The sequence below is a fragment of the Chelonoidis abingdonii genome, chromosome 1 (genome assembly GCF_003597395.2).
Source record: "Chelonoidis abingdonii isolate Lonesome George chromosome 1, CheloAbing_2.0, whole genome shotgun sequence".
NCBI lineage: Eukaryota > Metazoa > Chordata > Testudines > Testudinidae > Chelonoidis > Chelonoidis abingdonii.
The window spans coordinates 14,526,140-14,552,747 of NC_133769.1; the positions used below are offsets into that span (position 1 = coordinate 14,526,140).

General features: G+C 42.3%; 1 protein-coding gene across 13 annotated transcripts in view; it reads left to right on the top strand.

Annotated features, from left to right (window-relative positions):
* CELF2 (CUGBP Elav-like family member 2) overlaps nt 1-26,608 on the top strand; it is a 703,635-nt gene that overhangs the window by 559,369 nt on the left and 117,658 nt on the right. For all 13 annotated transcript variants that reach the window (XM_075064174.1, XM_075064147.1, XM_075064171.1 and 10 more), the window contains one exon: nt 22,708-22,790. In XM_075064174.1, coding sequence (XP_074920275.1) covers nt 22,708-22,790 — 83 coding nt within the window. The remainder of the gene's footprint in view (nt 1-22,707; nt 22,791-26,608) is intronic.

The following is a 26,608-nucleotide window of genomic DNA, read 5'->3' on the forward strand; positions in this document are numbered from 1 at the left end:
TTGGGGAGACCAGAGTGAGGCAGGCACTGATTCCTGTCTGGTGGCAGCGCTATCAGATCCAAGCTGGTACTTAAGCTTGGAGGGTTCATGCAGGCACCCACATTTTGGACGCTAAGGTTCAGAATTGGGACTTATGCTTAGGACAGCCCCCGACCCGTGTCCCTGCCTCCCAGCCCCCACCACCCAGGGCAAGTGGAGGGTCTGTGGCTCCCCACAGCAGTCCAGGCGGCTCTTACCATGGTCCAGCTTCAGCTCTTCAGTCCCGCCAGAAGCCAGAGCCAGGTCAGGGTAAGAGCTACGTGGGTCGCTGTGGGGAGCCACGGACCCTCCACCTGCCCTGAATGGGGGTCTGGGGGTGGGAACATGGGCTGGGGCTGCTCTTGGGGGGGTCCCCCCACCCTGGGCAGGTGGAGGGACCTAGTCTCCCTGGCCTGGCTTCAGTTTGGCCAGGGGACAGGACCTCAGGGAGGAAGAGGAGAGGCAGGGCCACAGAGTGGGCAGGGCCTCGTGCCCCTTGTCACTTTTAGGCAGAATCTGTTGCCCCTGGCATAAGCCTAATATGAACAATATCTAAGAGGAGTAACAGAGATTCCCATGGATATCTAAAAGCTCTTAATAGAGGTCAGCAACTAGTACTGCGTGATTCTCACTCTTGCATGATTCCAAAATCCTAGGTTCAGATAAGTAGGCACAAAAGTGCAATCTGGCATGATATATTCATGGAAGCAAAAATACAGGTAAGTAATGTTACCACGTCCCCATTATATAAATGGGAATTCTGAGATGCACAGGGGTTAAAATGCCTCTCTCAAGGATATGCAGCAAGTCAATGGCAAAGCGACCTACAGAACCCAGTTCTGACTTCCAGACCGCTTCTCTAACCACTAGGTAAAGACCATAATTTAATTCCCTTCTAAATATTTTTCCCAAGAAAATTAACATGCCAAAAAAAACCCTTGAAGAGTAGATTTGTTTTAGAGGAGTAGTTTGATACCATTTAATTTTTCCTTTGTATGTTTTGTTGTATCATTTTAAAAAACATTTTTTAAAAACAAAAATTGTGTGTTGCATTTACTGGACCAAATGCGAAAAGGGCGGGGGTGGGGGGAGGACAATGTTTTAAATGAAGGCTTTTTCTTCAAATACAAACTGATCTTTTATGGAAATTGAAGAACAGTGGAATAGTTTCTAAAGCGACTTTCTTCATTGCTGGCTGAATCAAATGGCAAAAGCTGCTATTAACCTACGCATCTAACATTTTAACTAACCACGTTTCACTCCTGATTTCACCCACCCTTGCTTATGCATGCTGTTGGCATTCTGTTACAGTCAATAAGGCATGCTATTCAAAGAGCTACAGTATGCTCTTTGTTAAAAAATATATACTGAGTAATTGCAAAAGTCAAATATGTTTAAGGGGAAGAATTGTGTTTTTTTTTAAAAAAGTGGGGGGTATCTATTTTTTAACATGATGAATGCTAAAATATATATATATAATCTGTTTATAAAAGAGATGCCAGTACATAATGCAGAAGTATAATATTCCATATTACAAAGAGAGAGTGCAATTTACAGCCCACCAAAATAGGATCAGATGCATTTACTACATATCAGAAATACCATCATTAAAAAATTTACTGTGGTGATAACAAAAAACACTGGAGTAACGTTATGGTATGAAGTAACATTTCGGGTTATTGCACTGTAAGAATATAGAGATTTTTTTATAAAGGTAAACATTACCTGCAAGTATATCAACACCCAGGATAATTAAGGTAGCATGTGGTATGAGCTATTCCATTTATTTTCCCTAATTTTCACCACTTTGCTGTTTTAAGGGGGAGATTTCAAAGGACACAAAGGTGCTCAACTCTCATGGGCTTTCATTAACTTTATGGCTTTGAAAATCTCCCCTGAAATACAGATTACTCTGTCCCATCTATTTTCTGCACAGATGGAATTTATAATATTTTACATGTTGCGCCCACTAGAAATTATATATAGACAGCATCATACAAATGCAGCCACCTCTGCTGGGTTTTGCTAAATGCCCACGTGCCACCCAGCACGGAGGATAAAAAACAAGGTCTCTGTCCAGAAGCGCTTACAGTCTTGGGACTCAGTCCTGCAATCAGATAGTTGTTATCATTTCTTATTTGTGTGATAGAAGTGCACAGATGAAATCAGATTTGAAATATGCTGTAGAAACACACAGTTAGAGATGGCTCCTTCCCTTTAAGAACCTATCAAGTAAGTAGGAGTACCGAAGAGGTGAAGTGACTTGCTCAAGATCACACAGGAAGTACATGGGCAGGGTGTAGAATGGAACCAAAATCCTCAGCAATCTCATCCAGTGCCCTAAGCACAAAAATATCCTATGTCCCTTGTTCCTGTCCAGAGCTCTAACGGTGTTGGGACTCACCACCACAGCACCTCCTGCTGGTGACTCCGGGAATTAGCTCAGTCCTTGGAGGAGCACCCTCGGTCAGTGGTGTCCCATCTGTCTTCTGTTCTTTGCTGGTGTCTGGACCCACGTTGCTTCCCACTCGGCAGTGCCCATTGCTCCGGTCTCACCCCCTAGCACGGGTCTGGTGTTATCAGCAGTCCTTCTCTGGGCCCCAGCCACTGTGATCAACCACACCCCAAAGTCTAACCCCTAGTGACAGGGGTCTGATGCAGTCCACTCTCACCACATCCACTGGCTGGGTGTTTGTGTGGTAAGAGGGAAGGGGGGGACCCAGGCCCACCCTCTACCCTGGGTCCCCACCCAGAGATCCTTTGGTGACAGCCCTCTTGCCCTCCTCCTCTCCCCTTCTGCGTCTCTCTGCCTGGGTCACTTCCCCTTCAGCCCCTCACACCAGCTAAGCCCTTCCCTCAAGGCTCGCAGCCTGGCAGGTAGCGGGCTGGAGTTCCCTTTCACTCTCCCAAGCCTGTGCAGCACTGCGCTGTCCCTGGTGCTAGTCTTCAGCTCTGAGGACAGACCTTCACCCATTAAAATCTGGGACAGACTACCCTGCTGCTCTTCTGGGCAGCCTTTATATATGGCCCAGCCTAGCCCTGATTGGCTGGCTCTAATCTTAGCCCTGATTGGCTCTCAGTAAGCCCTTTCCTGATTGGCTGCCTGGCCTACTGTAGCCCCTTCTCTCAGGGAATGGGGCAGCTTCTGCACTACATGAGCCTAGCTGAGGCACGGGTATGTCCACACCAATTCAATTGCAGGGTCAATTTTGGACAAGATGCAAAATGAGAGCATGATGATCACTGAAGAAGGAATAAGGGAAAGGAAAACATCTCCTGTCCATGTACTTTAACTGCAGTGTTTCTCCTAGAATTAACTAACTGCTTTTTGGGAAAGGAGGTGACATCCCAAGTTCGGATGGTCAACCTAAATATTAGAGCAAGGCTCGGGGGGAAAAATAGTCTGCACAACCCAGTGTTAAAGGTTCGATGATCCAAATATGGGGTGCACTAGTCATGGAAACTTTGAGACACTGGAAATGACAAGAAGAGAGAGACTGAAAACTTGGCTCTCTATCTTAGGCTATTCAAACATGAAAAAATTAACATCATACAAAGAGATAATCCCCTTTGGCCTCTGTGTCACCTCTATTAAGAAAAAACACTACCTAGCATGTTACTTGAAGTAACCAGAGTATGTTACCCCTTTAAAAGGTTACTGAGGGTTGGTTGGTTGGTTTGTTTTGTTTTGTTTTGAGGGTTGAATGTTAACATTCATTGCAGCTGGACAATTTTTGGAGGCAGGACTTATTTAATGAATACTGCACATCCTTAGAATTTGTAACTTGGCTTAATTCTGTTTTATATATTTTATTGAATCAGTAAACGAACTGCATAGTTTCAAAAGAATACAGAGCTGCTTTGATTCTTAAAACAGCCATTTCAAAGTTCACTGCAGCTTAGGGAGAAGAGAAGCTAACCATCTCAGAAAAGCCTTGCTGCTCTGTTACATTCGTCAATAAAATTATTAGAGATGAAAAATATTTCAGCTATGAAATATTGCTGATAATCTGGCAATTACTGTAACCAGCAATCAAAACAATTTGAATTATTGATTCTTAGTATGCAGAAAATCTCATATTAGATCTTATGCCACCACAAAGTTATTACAGGTCACGATCAGCCAGGTACATAAAGTTTGGAGGAGGTCTCTCTCTTATCTGGGCTGAATGAACCTGAGGCTTGACCAGTCATTTAAAAAGAACAATAAGAGAGGACCAATTGCAGTTTGAGGATCGAGAAGCACTGGGTAACAAGCTCACATGGTTGACAGCAGTCATTCCTCTATGTAGTGCCTGAGCATCCTTAGGGCCAGATCATGAGAGCTGCGGATCATGAGTGTAATCCACTCAGAGTAGCACTCTGTTTTCCTCTAGTGGTGGCTGAGACACAAAATAGAGGTTGGTTAGCATGCTATGGCCTTAGCTAATAGAGTATGGGGGAATTTTACTTTAGGCAGCAGAAGTTTGTGCTTTAAGAACCAGAGGTCCCTCCTCACTGCTAACACCCCACCTAGGAGCATAGCATTACATCTACAACTCCTGTGGCAATCAGTGGGACTAGTCACATAAGTAAATGGATGCTGAACCAGGGCCCTCTAGGTATTGTAGAATCAACCAGGGAAGTCAGAAAGGAAAAAGACCTGTTAAATCATCCATTCCATCTCCCTACCAACTATGCTGCTGTTCTCCACAGTGCATTTTCAAATGTTTTGTCCAATTTATTTTTGAATGTAACATGCACTTCCCCTGAGAGCTTAGGTATGTTTTCGCTGCACTGTAAACACGCGCAGTTTTGGCATCTCATTGCGTGTTTTTTTGCCTCCATTTATTTCCTAATAGTTTTGTAACCCAAACTCTGTGCTAATGTTGATAAATGACAGGGCTACGCTTTCCGTCGCGTAAAACAGTGCAGGGGATAAACTCTGCTTAAGTTTTTGGCTGACCCCTCTGCAGGCTTAGCTCAAAAATTAATTTGTCATTACCCAGGTGCGATGCACTAAGCTTTATTGGCAGTGAGAAGCTCAACATACTGTATGTTCTCTGGAAGGAAAAAAGTGGTCATGTAATCACTGAGACACTGAACAGTCATTTCCAATCTGGTAATATTTTATGTGAACTGGCACTGTATGTTGCATATCATTTATCTTCCTAATCCTTGTTCCACATTGCCTCCCACTTGAGGCCAAGAACATTACAGCTGTGCCAAAGAGTGGGTGGAAAAATAGCCTTGTTATTAACCTAAGTTGAAAACATAATGGTTTTTTGAATGTCTTCATTCACAGATGCAGTCATACTAAATATTAATACCTTTAAGTATGGCAAAACAGAACTTTCATTTAAAACTCCTTTTATGCAACACACATGAACAGTGAACGCCCAATGAAAGGAATAAAGTCTTGTCAATGGTTTCATCTTGTCCCTTTTGCTGTATCCTGTTAACCCATACATTTCAATAGTCTGCCCTAGTGCTGTCATCAGTGGGGCAAATTCTGCACCAGTGTAAATCCAGAGTAACTCCACCAGCCTCAACAGAGTTACACAGGTGTAACTGAAAGCAGAATTTGTCCAGTAGCTTCAGAACAGAGAATCAGTATGTAGAGGGTTACTGAAACACACAGAATGTTGTCATAGCGGCCTGAGCAACAGAAGACTGCAGTGTTGCCATTTCAAGCTCAACCCCATAAGAGTAGGGCAAATTATCTATTTGGGACAAATTATCTTGCCAGATGGAATTCCCCAGGAGCAACTGTCATAAAATCAAGAGGGGAAGATCTCCTCAAATTAGTCTTTGTGGTATCCAAAAATCTCTATTCTGCACATACAAGCAAGAGAACCAATAAGGTAAATTAGTTAACCCCCAGCATAATTAATTTCAATAGCAAGTCATAGAAATTAGAGATGGAAACTATTCCTTATCCACCCACAGCCCAGCCAGTGGAGATCATTCCCTAAAGCATAATGTGTAATGCTTACTGGTCTGTTTTTTTTCTGGGGGCTGTAATTAATATCGGTAGGAGATACCTTCCAATGTAAAATGTTATTTCGACACAGCTACTAACAACATTTTTTATGAGTTACTGTTGAATCTGAATCTTTGGAAAAAATGATTGTGGGTGATATGTGAAAATGTCTCCCCATTTTAATATGAAAAAACTGACTGGATTTTAACCTATTGTGTATCAGGCCTTGTATTGTAAATCAGTCTGTGTCAGAGTTCACAAGTGTTTTATCACCTTAAACTGGGCTCATATGATATTTAGTTCCACATTTTTGATAACTCTGCAGGACTAATCTGAGGCCTGCTTTTGCACATGGAAACCTCTTTCATCCATTCTTTTAAGACAATAAAATGTGACACGGTTGACGTGTAATTGCTTAGTTATCTCTGTGTATCAGAGCTTGTGATATACAATCTAGTGAAAGCCTGAATTATGCAATTGCTAAAACAATTCACTCCCAGGGGAAGTGCTGCATTCACACTGAGGGCTTTGCATGGCTTGGAGATGTCCTTAAACTTTGCTTTATTGAGGCTTAGCATAACCAAAGTGCTATACAAGTCTTAGGTCCCAGTCCTGCTAGAACCTTATCTCTCATCCCTTGCACAATTAGAGTCTTACTCGATAGAGTGAGGGACTTCAGATCTCTGGGTTGGATTTTCAACTCTGCCGCTGACTCATAGTATGAATCTACAGACAGATTTGTGAAAGTGCTCGATCCTGCGTGTTCCCAGTGGGAGATGCTGAGCTCATTTGAAAATCTGGACTCTTAACTCTTGTGGGTCTGAGTTTTCCCATCAGTGACAGTGATCCCATCATATTTACATAATTTGCATGGATGTTTTGAGATACAGTATAAACATTTCTATAACATTTTGAGGTCCTCAGACTGGAGATCCTGTATATATGAAAATCATAATTTGCTAGTAAGTTTACTAAATTATATTGTTAGCAAAATAGTGTAATTGTCCGTGGTGTTCTTCCTGGGAAAAGGACAATGAGACAAGCAAACTCCCCTTCATCTGTCCCCATCCCAAAAAAAAATCAGCCAGGGAAAAATCCTGTAAAAGGAGCCTTTTTGTGTTTTCTATTTCTTCTGCCTCAGAAGCACATGCCTTCTTCAAAAGCTCTATACATTTTTGGTAGTGAAACAAACTCACACAAGCACATCTGTGACATATCGTTGGATTCATTCCTGCAGCTGCCCCAGTGACCCAGGCAGAATTCTGTAGAAAATCATGCTTATACTGCAGGTGATTACACATATTCAGGATCCTCATGCTGTTGATGCCAAGGAATGCTGAATAGTTTCATCAGCTCTGCAGACGTGCTTCAGTGTAAGCCCTCCTGCCACTGCCTAGTCAATGCCACCTTTGACAGCCAGCAGGAGCCAATACAGAACTGTTTAGGCACTCATTTTGTTCCCTTTCTCTGTTTGTCTTTCTCTCCCTGATTAAGTTGCCAATCATTCTCTTACCTCATTCTCTTCCTGTCTTGATAAGGTGCCAGTCATTTCATACAGCCTTGTCCTCTCTTGCCAAATACTTCTCTTGTCATAACTTGGAAACAGACTGCTATAGCTTTATTTTATATCTTGATCTGATTAGTGGTGCCAAGTATCAGATACAAAGACTTAGAATGCAGCAGGGCCTATATATCATTTACTGTCTTGAGCTTGGATTGGTCGGGTGTGGTATTAGTTAAGGACCTTGTACTGATAGATGATCTCTCCACCCCTAGAACATTAGTTTCCCATATATAATATGGTGCATCCATTTTTAGCCTTTTTTTTCCTAGCCAAGTTTCCAAATTCTGCATGGTTGCCTGTTGCAAGAAAAAGATCATCAATAATTTAAGAACCCTGACAGGCAGTTTTGATATAACTCTGTGATTAAATGCTCATTTAAATAGAAATTTCCAAAGAGTAGCATTCAGGGTGGTTCAGTACAGTATAACTATGAATAATAAGTTGAAATTAAGCAAAGGACAATTTAACCTGAATACCAGGAACAATTTCCTAGCACTGAAATCTAATAGATTGTGGAATTGTCTCCCAAGGGAAGTGGTGAAAACCTCAACACTGGGAAATGTTAAACCAGACTAGATAAAAATTTTTGGAAAATTATATTCAAAAGTACAAATCTGTGCTGTCAGGGAGAAGTGAGCTAGATGATTTTGTTGTCTTTTTTTCCATTTCTAATTTTTATGATTCTGTGAAAACTATTTTCATATATTAGTAAGATAATATTACTTCCCTCTGGTATTTATACTATCAGCTTTACTAGTTCGTTTTCCAACCACGAGCACAAGACTACATGAATTATCTTGGCTTTTCTGTCTATTCAGCAGTATGTATTATATGCACAAGAATCTGACTTTATCAATTTTACATTAGTTGAGTCATCAAATGAAAATAAAAAGCAAACTTAGTTTGAGTTAACGTCCTTTTTGCCACTGATGCTGTCCTTCCTCCAGCTTAGCTGCTGCGGCAGTGTGAAATATCAGCTGCTACTTTTTAATCAAAACAGTTTTTACAATGCTGATCTGCCTGCGCTTTTTAAAACTGGGGTGTCTCAACAGCTGGGATGTTTGAAAAACACCCGAGATGTGTTGGGCCAAAAGTCTATCATCAAATGCCTAGTGAACATTTTGGGCTTGATCTGGCAAGTGCTGACCACTGCCTTCAAAATTCTGTGCTCTTTGTTCCCAAACCAAGTCCTTATAAGGCACCGCCATTTATTTTTGTGTGCATGTACAAATATGCCGTTTTATTGCTAACGTGTTTTGTTTATCTTTCCTGCTGCTGCATTTATTTTAGTACTCATCTAGACAATTAATTAGGAAAACACTTGAGTGCTGAATATGCTTCTTCAGATGCATCACTCAGTTGTTGTTTTTTCAGGAGCATCGAGTAATAATAAAAAAAAAATCTATTGCAGAGTTTTCCTAACAATGGCTTCTTCCATCCCCCATTTGAAGCTTCCAAAGGCAGACCCTATTGCTTTGAAAGACTTGGAGCACCATCAAGAGCTCAAAGCAAAGAGTGGTCCTTCATGTTCAAAGGTTCCATGAGGTTGCATCTCCATCTGCATAGAACTGTTCCAATGAAATAGAAAGACTCAAGAGCCAGCAGGAAAGGTTTTGGTATTTTTGTTTTGTTTGGGTTTTTGATTTTAAGATTTAACAGAGGAAGAAATGTGTCCTTGGTACCAAGTTAGGAGGAAATGAATCTTTTTAGATTGAATGTTGCTTGAAGGCGCAAGTACAGAGGGATAGATTTGTCATATGCTATGACCCTCCTAGAGTGAAACTGCAGATGTCTTGAAATCAGCAAAAGACACGGGAGAGTTTATATCACTGAAGTTAAGAATAAATGTAACTTTTCAGCTTGGTTTTATTTGTGCAAATGAAACAGGGAGCATAACATATGTTTAGTGAAAGGTGAAGTTCTTAGTATAAATTGGGAGATAGAGAAACCTCGACTCATTCTGAAGAAGAAGCAGCAGAGAATCCTGTGGCACCTTATAGACTAACAGACGTTTTGGAGCATAAGCTTTCGTGGGTGAATACCCACTTCATCAGATGCATGAAGAAGAAGGATTCTCAGATAAACGAGGATCAGCTAATTGAAGTGGGTATATAACAAATATTGGGCCACAACCACACTGATGTAAATCTTTGTTGCTCAATTAACCAGCTGAGGATATGGCCCCTTAACTGGCTCTGAGGGTTATAGTGGTAAACTATGGCCTGACTCAGGGGGAGGTGGTACTTACTGTGGTATATTGGCCAAAGCTGAGGGCAATGGAAGGAACTATTTTCCCCCTGGGCATTTTTCCCCTTTCTGTTGCCCAGGAAACTGGTCTGTATTTGTTTTATTAAATACCTCCTCTTCCTACATGCAAGTTTTTGGAGGAATTATGTAGGGCTTGTGTTTTCTCAGGCAGAAGCACAGTTTTCAGATAGTGATGTTCTTCTATCTACAGTACTTATCTGACCCCCATTACTCTAGTATATGAGCACCTCACAATCATTAATGTGTTTCTCCTCACCACGCCTCTCTGACTCAGGAAAGTGTCATTATTGACATCGTACAGAGGAACAGAAATGTTAATGGCCAGTTTTTAAATGTATTTAGATACCTAAAGACATAGATAGCACCTACTAGGATTTTCAGAAGCACCTAGACATCTAATTCCCATTGGGCTCCTATTGGCATCTTCAGATGCCTAAATTCCTCTTAAAAATTTGGCCATAAGTGAATGGTGCAAGGTCACACAAAGAGCCTGTGGCAGAATTAAACGCCGGTCTCCCAAATCCTAAACTAGTGCCTTAACCCAGTGGTCTCTGAAGTGGGGTGCACAAGACGATCCACTGGGGGGCGTGGCCAGAAGAGGGCGGCCGGAGGAGGGAGGGAACAAGCGAGCGGGGAAGCTGCCTCCCCTCCCCCGCAGGCAGGGCCGCCTGGAACGCAAGGGCCAGGGGCGGCTCTAGGTATTTTGCTGCCCCAAGCACGACAGGCAGGCTGCCTTCGGTGGCTTGCCTGCGGGAGGTCCCCGGTCCTGCGAATTCAACAGCAGCCTGCGGGAGGTCCACCGAAGCCGTGGGACCAGCAGATCCTATAACTAAATGAAATGTGTATTAATTCCAACCCTTTAATTCACAAACCTCTGAACGTAATTCTGAAAACAGGGTGTAACATGGACTTCTGAATCCTTGCTCGTTTGACAAGATAGAACACTTTAAGGTTATATTGGATCTGCTTTTATTCTCTCAGACAGGGGAATTCATATGCTATTTTGCCCCCTTTCTATAAAATTAGCTAGTTATTGAGAGGGTTCTTGAGAGAACCAGTTCTGACACTCTGGCAATACAATACAATGACAAAACATACCAAATATAGCAGTTAAATCCCTGATATTGTCAATTAAAGTTAAATGAGTTAGCAAGATATCTCTAAAGAAGTCATATTTGTTTAGTGAGGCATCTTTGACTAGGATGCTAAATGTCCTGGTTCTTATTTCCCCAGAGAAATTAGATTCCAATACATATGCGTAGGTTTTTCGTTGTGACAGAATATTTACAAACTGGTACTTACTGGATTGGAGGGTTGAGTCCTGACATAGAAGTTTTTTATTTCTGGTTTTGATTTTGCCCCCTTGCAACTTCCTGGGAAGGAATTCAAGGATTATTTTATAGCATGTGTGATATTCAGAGTACAGCTGCGCGAATAACTGGCTTTTCTAGTTTATTGGCAGTTCTGAAAAATTGGGAAGGAAAATTAATTTTCATTTGACCTGTAAGGAAAAAAAAATTGTAAAAGTGGCAAACTGAAAAGTGGTCAGACATTAGGTTTTTGTTTGGCATAAAACTAAACATTTCATTTAGATTTTGAATGCTATAAATAAAATTGAAGTAATGCCATTTGAATCAGAATTTTGAAAATGTAGAAATGAAATGTTTGGACTGTTTTGGATATTTATTTTGTGCTCTTTTTGCCAAGAATTTGACAGAAGTGACACAAATTCACAAAATGTTGGTGTCAGTGGATACGGACCAGTGCCAGCTATTTTAAAGGAGACTTAAGAGAGAACCAGCTACTAGACAATTTGATTAGGCCCACACCCATTTTAGGAGCTGATTGATAATGGGGAGTGTTTCATTTTTCCAACAGTTTGAACTCTGAACCTTAGTTTCCAGAGATTTGTTTAACAAGGGGCAGGTTTGCTACCTCTGAGGGTGACTGCAGAGGGGCTGAGAAGGTTTAAACTCATTTCAGAGACAAAATCTCTAAATCCCTTACCTGGGGCAGATAGAAAGGGAACCTTGAACAGGTGACCACCTATTGGAGAGAAAGGGGAATGGCAGTACTGGTGGGACACAGTGTGAGGCCTGGGAGTGAGGATGTGACAGAAGAGAAGAGAATATGAGAGTGGCCATACCGAGTCAGACCAATGGTCCATCTAGCCGACTATCCTGTCTTCTGACAGTGGCCAATACCAGATGCTTTAGAGGGAATGAACGGAACAGGGCAATTATCAAGTGATCCCATCCCCTGTCATCCACTCCCAGCATCTGGCAGTCAGAGGTTTTGAGACATGCTGTCACAGCCAGGACATAGGTGGTCTGACCTAGTGGTCAAAGCAGGAGTCAGACCAGGTTAGGTACGGAGAGGTCAAAGTCCAAGACAGGCCAGAGGGCAAATTGAGAGTCAAGCAGGAGGAGGCAGGCAGGGTCAAGATATCAGGAAGTGAAGCCAGGGAAACAGGAAGCACACAGTCCAGAGCAGGATGGATTCCAGTTGCATGGACAACTTCCTGTTCCTGTGCTGGGTCTATATAGGAGCTGCAGACCAGTCAGGATGTCCAGTATGCTGTCTGTCAGGTTCCAGGACTAGATGGTTTCAGCTTCTACCCTAGCAACTATTAGCAGGTGGCAGGTTGGAGCTTCCTTTGGACCCATGTTTAAGACCCATAGTCCCTGACCAACTTGGCTAATAGCCATTGATGAACCTGTCTTCTATAACCTTATCTAGTTCTTTTTTGAACCCAGTTATACAATATTCCTTGGCAACAAGTTCCAGAGGTTGGTTGTATCTTGTGTGAAGAAGTATGTCCTTGCTGCTTATTAATTTCATTGGGTAAAATAAAGGGAAAAGAGAAGACAAATAAGAGAAATACAATGCTTAATAACTACAGTGCTCAGTGCTTCCATTTTATATCTCCTTCAGAAGATGGTGTGTTTATATAATATTATTTGTATTATACTAGCACATAGATGCCTTGAGCGAGCACAGGGGCTCATTATGCTTGCTATACATTGTATGTACATGTAATAACAGACAGTCCCTGCCTCTAACAGCTTCAATCTAAATAAGCAAGTCAGATACAATATGGGAGAAATAAAATATGATTGTCCCCATTTTGCACATGGGGAAATGAAGCACAGAATTAAGAGACTTTCCCAAAATCATATGGGATGCCCATGGTAGAGTTGGGACTTGAACCTAGATCTCGTCATTCCCTGCTCAATGGCTTAACACTAGATCATTATTCCTCTCTGTTACAAGCACTGATGGTATTTTTAGTGCTGTCTAAAACCCAAATTACGAGTATTTTTTGCCTCAAAGAGCTAGAATTCTAAACAGGGCAGACACAAACTAGACAATATTCACTGGGGGAAATGATTTGGATTTTTAACAATATTATTGACTCACTTTCTGTGAGTGTTGCAAAAAGTGCATCTCTAGGAGGAATTTGAGAGGATAGTAGCTTGGGTGAGCCGCATTGCCTATGCATGGAATGCTTCCAGCAGCATTCTGTCTCCTAACAGTGGGCAGGGGCAGTGTTTCAGCACTGACTTGAGGGTAGAGAGCTGCCTACTGAATTATCAACACTGCTGCAGCACTTCGTGGGGTTTTAATTTTTCCCCTTGGAAGTCTCCTGTCCTCAAACAGTACTGCTAAGATCACATCCCATGGTAGGGTGCAGGCTGCCTTCAGTCTCGGAATAATTATTAATTACATGAAACTGCTGTTATCAATCTGTTTTTTTTCTTTTAGGTGATAACTGTCCCCATGCAACTGCATTTATCACCCTGCCTGGCTATATCCAAAATCTAATTCTGAACCTTTTGTTTACCTATTACCATCCACTGTGAATGTCAAATGGTATTTTCAAGTTGCAGAAATTGAATCTAATCAAACTTTCCCCCTTTCTTCCCACAGCAACCCTGGTGCCTTGTACAAGCATACTGGCCATAAACTTTCTATTCATTATGCATACCACAAGACAGTTCAAGAATCGGCTAAAAGCAATGATTGTCCTATATGAAAAATTTACATTAAAATTCCTCAGTTACCTTTGGAGCCATTAGACATTTAAAATTGTTTAATGTAAGAGGCTTATTTCAGAAAGAAAGAAAAACGCAGATTCTAGCAATTTTGTCCTTGATATCTTTTCTATCTGCGTCGCACTTTAGACAGAATTTACATAATAACGGATGGGGAAGTGTTGTGGCCCACGAACCAGTGCACATTAGTTCTTAGTTGCTTTCCCAAAAGGCTTGAAAATGCAGCAAATTTAATCTAGGTCAAAAAAAGACCTCAATTTTCCAGGCAGAGGACATTTATAGAGAGCATTTGTATTCACAAAGGTACAGGATTGACTCCTCCGAAAGAACTCCCCAATGCAGCTGAAGAATGACAGGAAACTAGGACTTGTGGCCAATTAACAGAAATGCAGTCATAATGGAGAGAGAAAATTGAGCTTCGTGGGATTGTTTTTCACTGGCCATTTACAAGGCTGTTACAGGCCAGGTGCGCTGGTACTGTAATGTGCTAAGGGGTGTTCAGGGCATAATATAGCTGGTGTCACTATCCTGGACGTTATAACCAGAAGAGGAAAGGGAGCAGAGAAAGCACAAGTGTTGAATGTGGTGCATCCTGGCTGGCATAGTAGCACTCCCGATCTCCAGATAGCATGTTAACATTATAAATGGCAGCACTGTAAAATCTGCTGCCATTACGATTGAGAGTGAGTGCCTTTTCTACTTCTTGGCTGGTGGCCGGATTGGTAATACGGTTTCCATCAGGGTGCCAATTATATTGAACTCTGTAAAACTGAGCTAATTGGAATATGATATTGTTAAAGGGTTGATTTCTGCAGGATATGGCAATTCTATCTGTTTGATAGCCCCTGAAATGAAAGGACCCATCTTACACACAAGTTACTCGATGTATTATAGAGCAATAGCATGGTATTAAGGGATAACGCGTCCATGACCGTTCTTTTTTTCTGTTAAGTGAGGGCAGAGACTCAGCTTCATTTCACCTTCCAATGTGTTTTATTTTCCTGTGCAGGTCTTTGCTTCTATCACCCATCTTTCCCTTTCAGCCCTCGCTTATATGCCTCTATATTTACTATGGCATGGTTAGAGGTACAGTATTAAGTAACCAAAGCAACTCTCCAAGGCTTGCACGTGTAACCCACATGCCTGCTAGGTGCGGTGTTCTGTCCCATCTAGTGGCAACCAGACCACTTAAAGAGAGAGATAAAATGTGTCTGCTCTACACAGCCTTAGCTAACAGGCAATTGGCTTTTATATCATGCAGTAGAGGCTCATGCTCTAAGCTTCAGAAGCCATAGGTTCAATCCTGCCCCGCAACAACTGGGGGTCTGTTGGCAGGGCCTGCTCTAGCAATTACGGCGGCACGCCGTGGGGGGCGCTCTGCCGCTCGCTGGTCCAGCAGCTCCGGTGGACGTCCCGCAGGCTTCCCTGCGGGGTGTCCGGTGGTCCCGCGGCTCCACTGGACCTCCTGCAGGCGTGCCTGCGGATGCTCCACCAGAGCCGCGGAACCAGCGGACCCTCAGCAGGCATGCTTGCGGGAGCTCCACCGGAGCCGCCTGCCGCCCTCCCGGCAACTAGCAGAGCACCCCCTGCGGCATGCCACCCCAAGCACGCGCTTGGCGCGCTGTGGCCTGGAGCCGGCCCTGTCTGTTGGCGTTACACATGCATCTCTCAGAATACGGGAATGGCATCATCTCTAGAATTTAGTTAACTGCATAATAATCCATATTACAATATAAATGCGGCCCAGGCCTCCTTATAACTCCCCCCGCAACTCCCATCTAATGCAGTTGAAAGTGGCTGTTCTCAAAACACATACCTAAATTACTGTAGCAGTAAGTCTTCTCTGTGGCTTTAATGGAAAGATTTTTTTGATGTCTTAATTGCCTTTTGGAAAATGAAAGTGCAGGTCATGGTGTGTTTGGTTGAAAGTCATGCTGTTCAGGGAGTTGTTCCTGGTTCACGAAGCCTGTATTGCACTCTTCAGAGGAACAGCTGGAATTCAAGAGACCCCTATAAATGCAGCCCCTTTAAATCATAATGTAATATTTAAAGTGTGTGGTGGGAAGTGAGGTCAAAAATCAAGATCAGAACTCCTGGAGAAAACCCTCCTTTGACTTAATCTAGCTTGAACTGTGCCGAATTGACAAGTAACCAGTGTCCCCATTGAGATTCCAAGCTTGCATGAAGCCAGCACCTGTTCTGCTTGCTAATTCACTTACAAAAGTTAGCTTCATTCACAGAAAGAGAGAAACATAGCAGGACTTCACTCATTTAGCCTTCCAGGGCCTTCCGTCCCTAGATCTGTAGCCCCTTAGAATTCAAACACAGCCTTTAAAGGAATTTTCAATTCACAACATGATGACTTTGTTGATGTCCTGAATGTGAATGTATCTTTAATTGAATTCGTCTGCTAGGATTCTGTTACTTGCTAAAAGAATACAGAGTTCAATCATCAGATAATCATTATAGCTGTTTTGAAGGGTTTATTTTATTAGTCTAGAAGGTAAAGCAGATTTCATACTTTTAAGTTGTTTTAGGCTTTGAAGGCACACTGATAAGCTCTTGTATTCCTATATCCTATGGCTAGGGGTCAGATGCTGGCAGCAGGTGATAATATTCACAACACAGTGCAGCTCCAAATTGACAATTCTGGATAGTTCAAAACTATAAAAGCTCAAAAATCAGTCCAAGAAATATGTTGTTGTTGTTCTATTTTTTTTTCCTTTTAACCAAAAGTTGTTTGGGCCTGGAAAATCTGCACTAGTTTTCTCTGAGCCAAATCATTACAACAGAGCCCTTACAAGAAAACAGATTTTGCAATTCCAGCCAAAAACTAAGGGTTATCTTCGCTTCTTCCTGCACATGCATAGCTCCCCATTAACCATAGACTGGCAACTATGAACTCAGTTTAAAGGGGAAGAATAAACAGGAGCTTAAAAGAGCATTTTCACACCAAAAGCTAAACAGACATTTCCATCCTCAATAGATCATGTAATTCCTGGCATAGTGATTCTCTCTTTTGCGGCAAGATCAGGGGTCACTGTCCAGGTTCTGTAACCAGAGGATGACCTCAGTATCAAGGGAGGGTAGGTGTTGTAAACTGCTCTCTAGATGTTGGGCTGGGAACTTCCACCTCATGAGTTATTGTTTACAATGCTGCACCCCTGGTCACAATACAGGGAGCCAACCAGTGCATGGTTTTGGTAACTCTGATCAAGCAAGAGAGTAACTTGTTGAGTACTGATCCAGCATCTATGATCAAGTGGAGAAGGAGGCAAGTACAGTGATGGACCCCTGAATTTACTTAGGTCTGGTCTACACTTTGACCTAGCTATGTCACTGAAGGCTATGAAAAATGTTGCGCCCTGAGCTCCATAGTTAGGTTGACTTAACCTCCCCCACCCCACAGCATAAATGCAACTAGATTGACAAAATATTTCTTCCATCGACCTAACTCACCTCTTTGAGAGGCAGCAATAAACTACATCAATGGAAAAACCCCTTTCACTCATGGAGGAAGCATCTACCCTACAGAAGCATAGTTACAGCTGGGCCACTGTCGTGTTTGTGTGTTAGCCTGAGTGAGTTAGAGTCTCATTCCCACCAATACTTCCACACCGTAAGGGCGTCATTTTCGGCTTCCAAGCAGCACTCTTTTTTCCTAGAGAATTTCAGCTGCTGTAGCAAAGAGATGTCATGAGATCAGCTGTTGCGCTATAGTGATTAAGCCTCTTGCATAGATTACAGTGCCATTAAAGGAAGCCATGAAAGATGTCAGTCACAACTCTGGACACTTCCTTTGTGAAGGAGGCCATGCTACTAAGCTGTTTGAAACTAGGCCTGTAAATAGTCCTCACTGAGCAATTTGCCTTTGTTTGATTTGGGAGAAAGTGATAAAATAATGAAGTGATTGAAGAATCACCTCAAACTATGTTGCATGGATATCTACTGAGATACTTGCAATCCAGTGAAGCCCCCACTCCTTTGGTGGCATCTTTGAGCAGATCTGCACTTTTTTCTTCACATATTGGAGTGCAGGTGGGATTCTCAGAGGTATCTAACAGATATAGGCGCACAAGTCCCTTTGAAAGTTAGCCAAGTAAGCTACTTAGATGGTTTTGAAAATCCCAGACTGGGGCTCTGAACTGGCTGCTGTAACAATGTGCATGAAGAAAGCTGCATTTGTTTCGCTGTTAAAAAAAAGCAAACAAACAGAAAAACAGCAGAACCTTTCCAATCTTTGCCATATGATTTTAGGGATCTGTCTTTTTTTTTTTTCTATATTTTGCATGGTCTGAAACTTTTAAACTATCATTTAAAAATGCAGAAGATGCACCATTACAACATAAATTCATATACACTGCTGGTGTCCTGTTTACCTACATTTGCAGAAACATGTTTCCCTCCAATCTCACTGAACAGATCTCTACTAATAAACAAAGCCTCTACCATTAGCACTAGTTGGTGCCTTTGGCAGCCTCAGCAAAGGCCAGAGATTGAGTATGTCATGGAGAATGAACCACTTTATCACTCCTAGAAACTGAAGTCCTTGAGGTCTTTTTCTAGCTCTAAATTTGCTTTTAAAGAAAAAGCAAAAGCATCTGAGATAAGAGACCCTATTTTGGTGGGGCTGAGGTGTTGGTGTTGCATACTGTGGAGCACCTATCTGAGCATTTCGCCCTCAGAAGTTTGGAGAAATAGAAATGCTTCCTCTCTGTTTTTGTCCTCCATTTCTCAGACATTTCAGTGTTTGCCATCGTACTTTTTCTGGTGTGATGGCAGTTTTATTCATTCAGATATCTGGCACCACAGCCAGGGCATTATGGCTGATGTTATTAGGACATTACAGACTTTTGTGCTCCATTCCATGTCTCTTCTTGGTATGTAAACAATAGTGCGTGTGTTACTGTCAAAGCTGTTACCAACAGAGCTCAGACAGCTGTTGCACCAAAGTAGTGAAAGTATTCGTTTTATTTTTCATGTGTTAGCGATTGTACAGTTTCTCTACAATCAAGAAGATGCAGTACCACCTGGATTTACCTCAGCATTAAACTAGTTAAATGTTAGTCTGTAGTAGACTGTCATGGTACCTTCCACGTCAGATATTTTCCAGGTTGCCAAGCCCCAGAATGGACTTAACCTTGACAGTTGCCCTGACCTGAGGGATTTGCATTCAGGCTTCCAGTTACTTGGGATGCAGAGGGTTTCAGTTTGAGGGGTTTACAAAGTGCCCTCTTGCTTTTAGATAGGTCTAATCCCTCCCTAGATATCTGCAGGGAACACACATGGCTCTGAGCTGACTTCAGAGCCAGGTACTGAGGTACAATCCTTCATGTACCATCAAGATGCAGGAATTTTACACTGAAATCATGTTCAAATCCAGGTCTGCTCTGTGGAACTACAGCAATTCAAGTTGGGGCCACTTGGTGAACTCCTCTTGAAAAGTCCCTGAGCTGAAGTGTAAAGTTTCCTCTGGAGTATGTGGACTTTTGCCAGTCTGTTTTTCTATTCAGCCCCACCCTCCTTAGCAGATCTATTCAGACCCGATCATTGTCAGCTGAGGTAGTTCTGCCCAAACTACCACCAACTCTTCTATTTTTAATCAAAAAAATAAATGTTTAAATAGATGTAAGTAATTGAAGCATTTCATCTTTGGGCCTTTTTAGATCCACAAGTTTTAAGGCCAGAAGGTACCGTTGTGACCATATAGTCTAACCTCCTACCTAATGCATTTCTGTACTGTCTCTTATGCTGCTATATTCTCCCAGGTTTTGTTCACAGAGTCACTATCCTCTCCTCTTACAGATACCCTTAAAAACACTTTCTTTCATGAAGCCCACAAGTAGCAACCCCATGATAATTTCTCAGTATGTCCTGTCTTGCTGTCTCCATCTTTCAGATGCAAGCTCTTTGGGCCAATGCCAAGAACGCTACTCTAGAGCAATGTTTCTCAAACTGGGGCTGCCGCTTGTGTAGGGAAAGCCCTGGCAGGCCAGGCCAGTTTGTTTACCTGCCCCGTCTGCAGATCCGGCTGATCGCGGCTCCCACTGGCCGCGGATCACTGCTCCAGGCCAATGGGAGCTACTGGAAGCGGTGGTCAGTACGTCCCTCGGCCCGCACCACTTCCACCAACCCCAACTGGCCTGGAGCGGTGAACCATGGCCAGTGGGAGCTGTGATCAGCCAGACCTGCAGATGGGGCAGGCAAACAAACTGGCCTGGTCCGCCAGGGGCTTTCCTTACACAAGCGATGGTCCCAGTTTGAGAAACACTGCTCTAGAGGGTCTCAAACTTTTCCATACCTGATGCAACAGGCTCCCTTCTTTGCCCTTTGGCCCACCACAAACTGACTGGACACTTCCGAGTTGATAAGCCCCAGTGTGTTGTTGATTGGGTCCCCTCCACCCAGTACAACCTTATGCAACAAAATACAATTGAAAGTAAGGCTGTGTCTAAACTAGCACTTCTGTTGGTATAATTTACGCTTCTGAGCAATGTAATTCACACCAACAGAAGCACCAGCGTGGATAGCACTATGTCAGTGGAGGAGGCTCTCCCGCTGACATAACTACCACCGCTCGTTGGGGGTGGATTCATTATGTCAACGGGAGAGTTCGCTCCCATCAGCTTAGAGCGGCTACCTGAGCGCTCTTACAGCAGTGCAGCTGCATTGGTACAGTTATGTCACTATAAGCTTGCTAGTGTAGACATGGCCTAAATTTCCCCCATGACCCACCCTGTAACACAAGCCCAAGTCAATTGACCGGGGCTCTGAGATTTGTGGCCATAGACTTGCGGGGGGGAGGTTGAGGGTTTTTTTCAGTGTAGATGTAGCCCTGGTGACCAGAATGCTGGGTCAGCTGTAGGGTCTTAGCACTCTGTCCCACTTGAATAAACCCAGGACTCCCTTCCCTTCTACCTGGGATTTAGGGTGGGCCCCACTCTCATCTAGCAACATGGGAAGGAGCATAGAAATCATGACCTCCCTGGCATCTGTTCACAATCCCTGGGTCCAGAGCCCAGGTATTAAACAAATAAAACTAACCCAAGAGGCTATGATAGACAGTGTGATGTAAAATTGGCTGGTAAAGTATGGAAAAAAATCATTGCTGCATTTCTATGTTGTATTATTGACTAATGGCACAAATACAGGTTTAATTCTGAAGTAAAATAATCTGAAATCACAAGGCTTGCCCTCACTGGAAGATTTTAAAACTCTGGACTCCTATAAAAAGCACAAATGGCTAACAATCAATTGCTGAGTGATTGAATGATCCTGCTGAATGACCCACAAATGACTGAAATCATTACCAAATTGGCTCTTTTGTAAACTCTGAAATTTTAAGGGGATCTACTGGCATTCATTTGTGAATGGTGTTTCTCCTGACTGTGATAAGTCTTCATTACCTGCCTGTGTGAGTATATTGTATTGCCTGTGAGTGCATTTCTGTGTTAGGGAATAAGATCCCCCCATGTATTCTGACTGGGAACATGATTACCTTTGCTTGTTATAAAGGTAACATTTGTAGCTGGCCCAACTGCAAAGCCCCAGAGAGCACTCAAAGCACAGTCTGCAGCTTGAACCAAGGGAGAGGTGGCAGGAGGGAGTATTCTGAAGATTCCAACCTTCCTTCTAGACTAATTAAGATTCTGTGCTAGTTGTATTCTGTTCTGTCTCTGTCCACATCCTGCTTACCACTTGTGTCTGTGCTGAATGACTGAATGGAAACTGGAATACTGAGTATCACACCATCTTGGTAAGCAGCAAGGGGTATGATGCAGTCAACATCCTAGTCCTCATTCACCCCCCCTCAAAAGATTCTGAACCCTCTGCAGCTGCCTATGTATAGCTGATGGTCTTCTGAAACTCTAGTAAAATATATAGCATTTTGATCTACAAATCATGGTTTGCACTTTAGTCGCACCTTTCAGCCTAGTATCTCAAAGAATTTTGTAAGCCCCACTCCCGCCATGCATCCCTATAAGATATATAAATAAACTGATCCAAATAGAGCTGAGGAACTGAAGCACCTCACTTACCTGGCTAGCTCATGGCCACACATGAAGTTTTTTGATTAAAAATAGAAGAGTTGGTGGTAGTTTGGGAATTGAATCCAAGGATGAGATTCTGTACTTTGCCTTTTGGAGGCACAGCACAGAGCTCGCAGCCCTGGGAAAGGGTAGGGAACTAAGGTGGTTTTAAGCCATGTTTGCCCACAAATCCATTCCTCTACCTAAGACCTGGGAAAGATACAGCTAAAGGACTGTCAAACAGCATCCACAGATAGCAGCAGGCTCCAGTGTCCTTAAAAAGGCACACTGAATTCCTTCTCTAAACTGAGGCACTTCTATTCACAGGTTTCACAGTGCCCCACCCCCAACCCTCCTTAGGAGGCATGATTTTAGTTTACCAGAAAAGCTTAGCTCCTATATATGTCTCTTTCAGTAAGGTCCTGCTTTTTAAGCCCACTTTTCTAGCTGGGCTGCTTTGGTAAATTTCTACTGCTTTTAGCTTGCAACCTGCTTATAATCATACCTTAATGGAGAACCTACACAAAATATAACTTTGTTTATGCTATGAGGTTGATTGAATTTTGGTTAACTTAATTTCAAAGTGGTTATAGCCTGCTAAGGGTTTAGGCGTGCTATAGATACAACATGTGGGGGTGGCTTTTTTTATTAGTTTATTTTAAACAATACAAGTTTCCTTTGATTCATGGCATTCATGCAGTTTCATTATACTTCACATTATCAGCCTTCATAATGCATTATTCAATCATTTTTCCCCCATTGTAGTCTCACAAACTATTGTTGGTAATTTCTTTTCATTTCTCTCTTTAGGTTGTTGTTTCGTAACATTTTATACAAGAAAAGCTGCACTTGAGGCACAGAATGCACTGCACAATATTAAAACCTTACCTGGGGTGAGTACATTTTCTTTTTGAACCTAATCACTTTATCGCTACAAAATAGCCGCTTTTCTGAAGATGCTAGTTATAGGCTCTTAGTGCCAGAAATGACTTTGGCCTTTACGAAGGAGGGTTTCTGACCTGATAGTTCACATTCTGTAGCCATGCCAATTGGCCAGTCTAGTAGCGATGGCATTAGCTTGGAAGAAAAGTGCTCTTATACAGAATGTCCCCTGGCTGGAAATAATAGTGATCCCTGCTGGGTAGCAGCAGCTTCTGAAGTGTAAGGTGGACTCAGATTTTTGGGGGGAAAAAAGGTAAATAGAAAAACAAAACTTCACACACCAAGATTTCTTTTTTTCCTAAGTGTCTGGTTTTGTTTTGGTTTTGGTTTTGAGGGGGAAAAGCGGAAAAGGACAAAATGTAGCCAGCGTAGGCATAATGGTTTCTAAACAATACGTAGCAGTTACTTTGATGGCTGTGTACTGATGTACATTAGAAAATATTATAATATAATTGTATTCAAAATGTTCTCCCATTTTGTTTTGTTATTCAGCAATCTGTAACCACTAACCCATTGCGCTGACAGTTATTATAGATACAGTTGTACTAGTGATCAGTTGCTTATGTGTGTAGTGTGTAATAAGTAATCTTCAAATTCTAAATTACAGTCATAATCATCACATTTCAAGGTAGTAACTTGATAACCACATATCTTTGGAGTTAATCAGTCAATTTAATATTTTACATCATGCTGTTGGATACAGCTGAGTATTGGTCATATGTGGAATAAAAAACTCAAGTACTTGTTTGCAGTGTAAGGTTCTGTACAGAAGTGAAGACAAAAGGCAGAGTAAAATTATAGCTCTTATTGATAAGTATAGATTCCACACCACTCGATCTAGCAGATATATGACAAAAAAATCTTCTTTAGCTCCCATGTGCTGCATGTGAATTCAGCTCCATGTGTTTGAAAAATAAGGATCTGGCTGGTCCACCTTGTACAAGTGGGAGAGTCATGGAATTTACCAGGGAAAAGGAACTGTAGAGAACAACATGGGTGAGGTAATATCTTTAATTGGACAAACTTCTGTTGTGAGAGAGACAAGCTTTCAAGCTTACACAGAGCTCTTCTCTGGGTCTGGAAAACGTACTCGGGGTGTCACAGCTAAATATTTAAGCTACCCTGATGATCTAAGTGTGAAATCGCTGTGACACAAAAGTCCTGCAATAGCAGAATGGATATCCTCCTTTAGTTTTAAGTGGAAGCCGCTGAGGGAGAGGGCACTAGAAAGTCCTCTAAGTTCTAGCCCAGATGCAGGAAAATAAATGAAAAGCTTTGTTGCTTGTTATAACATCTCCAGGACTCCAAGGACTACCACCTTAAAGTCCCCTTTCTCACTGCACAGCCCACAGAAGGACTGTCAAAGTTGCACTCCCAGCTTTTGCGGAAGCCCAGAATGTGCCCTAAACGGAGCTCCTCATGTGTGGTTCAGCTCTGCACGGCTCCCTACTTGGGCCAGTAGCTAAATGCTGCAGTTTGCATCTCCTGCTTCTTTGTAACCAGTCATTGTGGGGCTGTTGTCTGGACTGTTTTTTACCGGTGTTGCCAAGCCTTCAAAGAACATCAGACTGGCTCAAAAATCACAAACATTTTTAAAACAATAGATTTTGGGTTCTTTTTTTAATTTTGCCTTCTACTTTTTCAACCTTAGGGGTCACACTTCCAGTTTTTTCTCTGCAGTTTTTAGTGTTAGAAACTTACTTTTTCTTAAAAAAAAAAAAAAAAAAAAGAAAGGTGAGTCCTATCACATATTCACGTGATTCTAAGTGTTGGGGCAACACTGGATTTTACTTTCAAGTTGCACCTAATTCTTAAATGAAAATAGAATAATCCAAGCATAGTTCCATCGCCAGTGTTGAATGCACATATTATTCTACTATATTCTGTACCCACTGCATGCTAATATTTTATAGAGGTTGTAGCACCTTGTTACACTCAAGCAGTGTTTGCACAAAACAACTTCATTGTAAGTCAGTAAGATTCACTCTGTCTGGAGCTGCAATTTGCGTACTGAGATCATTGGATTCTACTTCCCTTTAATTGGAGATCCAGCCCAGTTTCACTGCAGGCCGGCCCTAGCCCACACTGAAGATTATGAAAACAATTTCATTAACGTCAATGTCTTAGGATCAGACTACATTAGCAGTTTCTGCAGAACGTGAAGGAACCAGCATACAGATTTCATGGCTGAGCATGCACCTAATCTCTTTCTGCACAAACAGGAACCATCTCCCATTGCCGTTGGGCACCAAACTGGATTTGCACCAGGGGAGAATTGGGACCAGTATGTGCTTGACATCTTGCCTCATCCTGCTTCATTGTAATACTAGATTTTGTCTGTGTGTGGTTCAGTAGTAAAAGACATCTGCAGCCAAAAGGATCTCTAGGTTCTTGGATTAATTGAATTGCTTTTGTGCTTCTTGTGTGTCATCCTCTAAATGAGGGCCAGATCCAAAGGCCACAGTGGAAAGACTCAGATCAACTTCAGTGGGTTTTGTATTGGGCCCCATATGAAAACCAGAAGAACTTCTTAATGCTTGGGCTTTGTTTTACATTTCATTTGCTGCATGTTCCACTATCCATTTCAACTTATCTTGGTGATGCACTGTACTCCGCTCTTTTTCTTATAGTTTTAGCTGATAAACCTCATCCTCAGCAGAGAAATGAAAACATTGATGTTGTATATATTCCTTTGAGTTTCAGCCTTTTAGAGGACATGAAGAAAATGGGACCAGACATAAATGATTAATGCAGATTCTTGGAAGAAAATATTGCAAAATGCCTTGCTGTTTGATTACAAGCCTTGGAATTAGTCAACATTTCCATAATTCTAAACCAATATACACCTGTTTTCCCACTGTGATGTGAAGGCACAACTTAATTTAACAGAAACCCTGCTGTGCTAAATCTCTCATTAAATACTAAGCTAGTTCTGTAATTTAAAGTTGCAGCATCACTATTTTAACCAAATTTCCTTTTTGTTATGAAATTAATAAGTTAATGATGTACTTTAACAGCAACAACAAAAAAGGAAGCTGAAGAAGAACATAGCACCAGCTGACATCTCAAGGCTTTTCTGGTTTTAATCATATTCAGGAAGATACAATCATGTAAAAGTTTGTTTATATATATATATATATATATAATCACTGGCCAGAAGAGTGCAGTGCTAGGAACAGCTAAGATACTGCGCAGAACCCTCAAACTCCCAGGCCTCTGGTAGAGGACCCGAGGTTGAGGAAGACACACAAAAAAAAAATTCCCCTCTCACCCCTATGGGTGGTATGTGTCTTCCTCAGCCTAGGGTCCTCCACCAGAGGCCTGGGAGTTTGAGGGTTCTGCACAGTATCTTAGCTGTTCCTAGCACTGCACTCTTCTGGACAGAGAGCTCTGATGTTGTTCCTGGGATCTGTTGGAGCCACTCACCCAGCTTAGGAGTCACAGCCCCGAGTGCTCCTACCACCACTGGGACCACTTTGGCCTTCACTTTCCACATCCTCTCTAGTTCCTCTTTCAGGCCCTGGTACTTCTCCAGCTTCTCATATTCCTTCTTCCTGATGTTGCTGTCACTTGGCACTGCTATATCTATCACCACCGCTGTCTTCTGGTCCTTGTCTATTACCACGATGTCTGGTTGATTGGCCAGTACCTGCCTGTCCGTCTGGATCTGGAAGTCCCACAGAATCTTAGCCCTGCTATTCTCCACAACCTTCTGTGGAATCTCCCATCTGGTCTTGGGAGGGTCTAGCCCATACGCTGTGCAGATGTT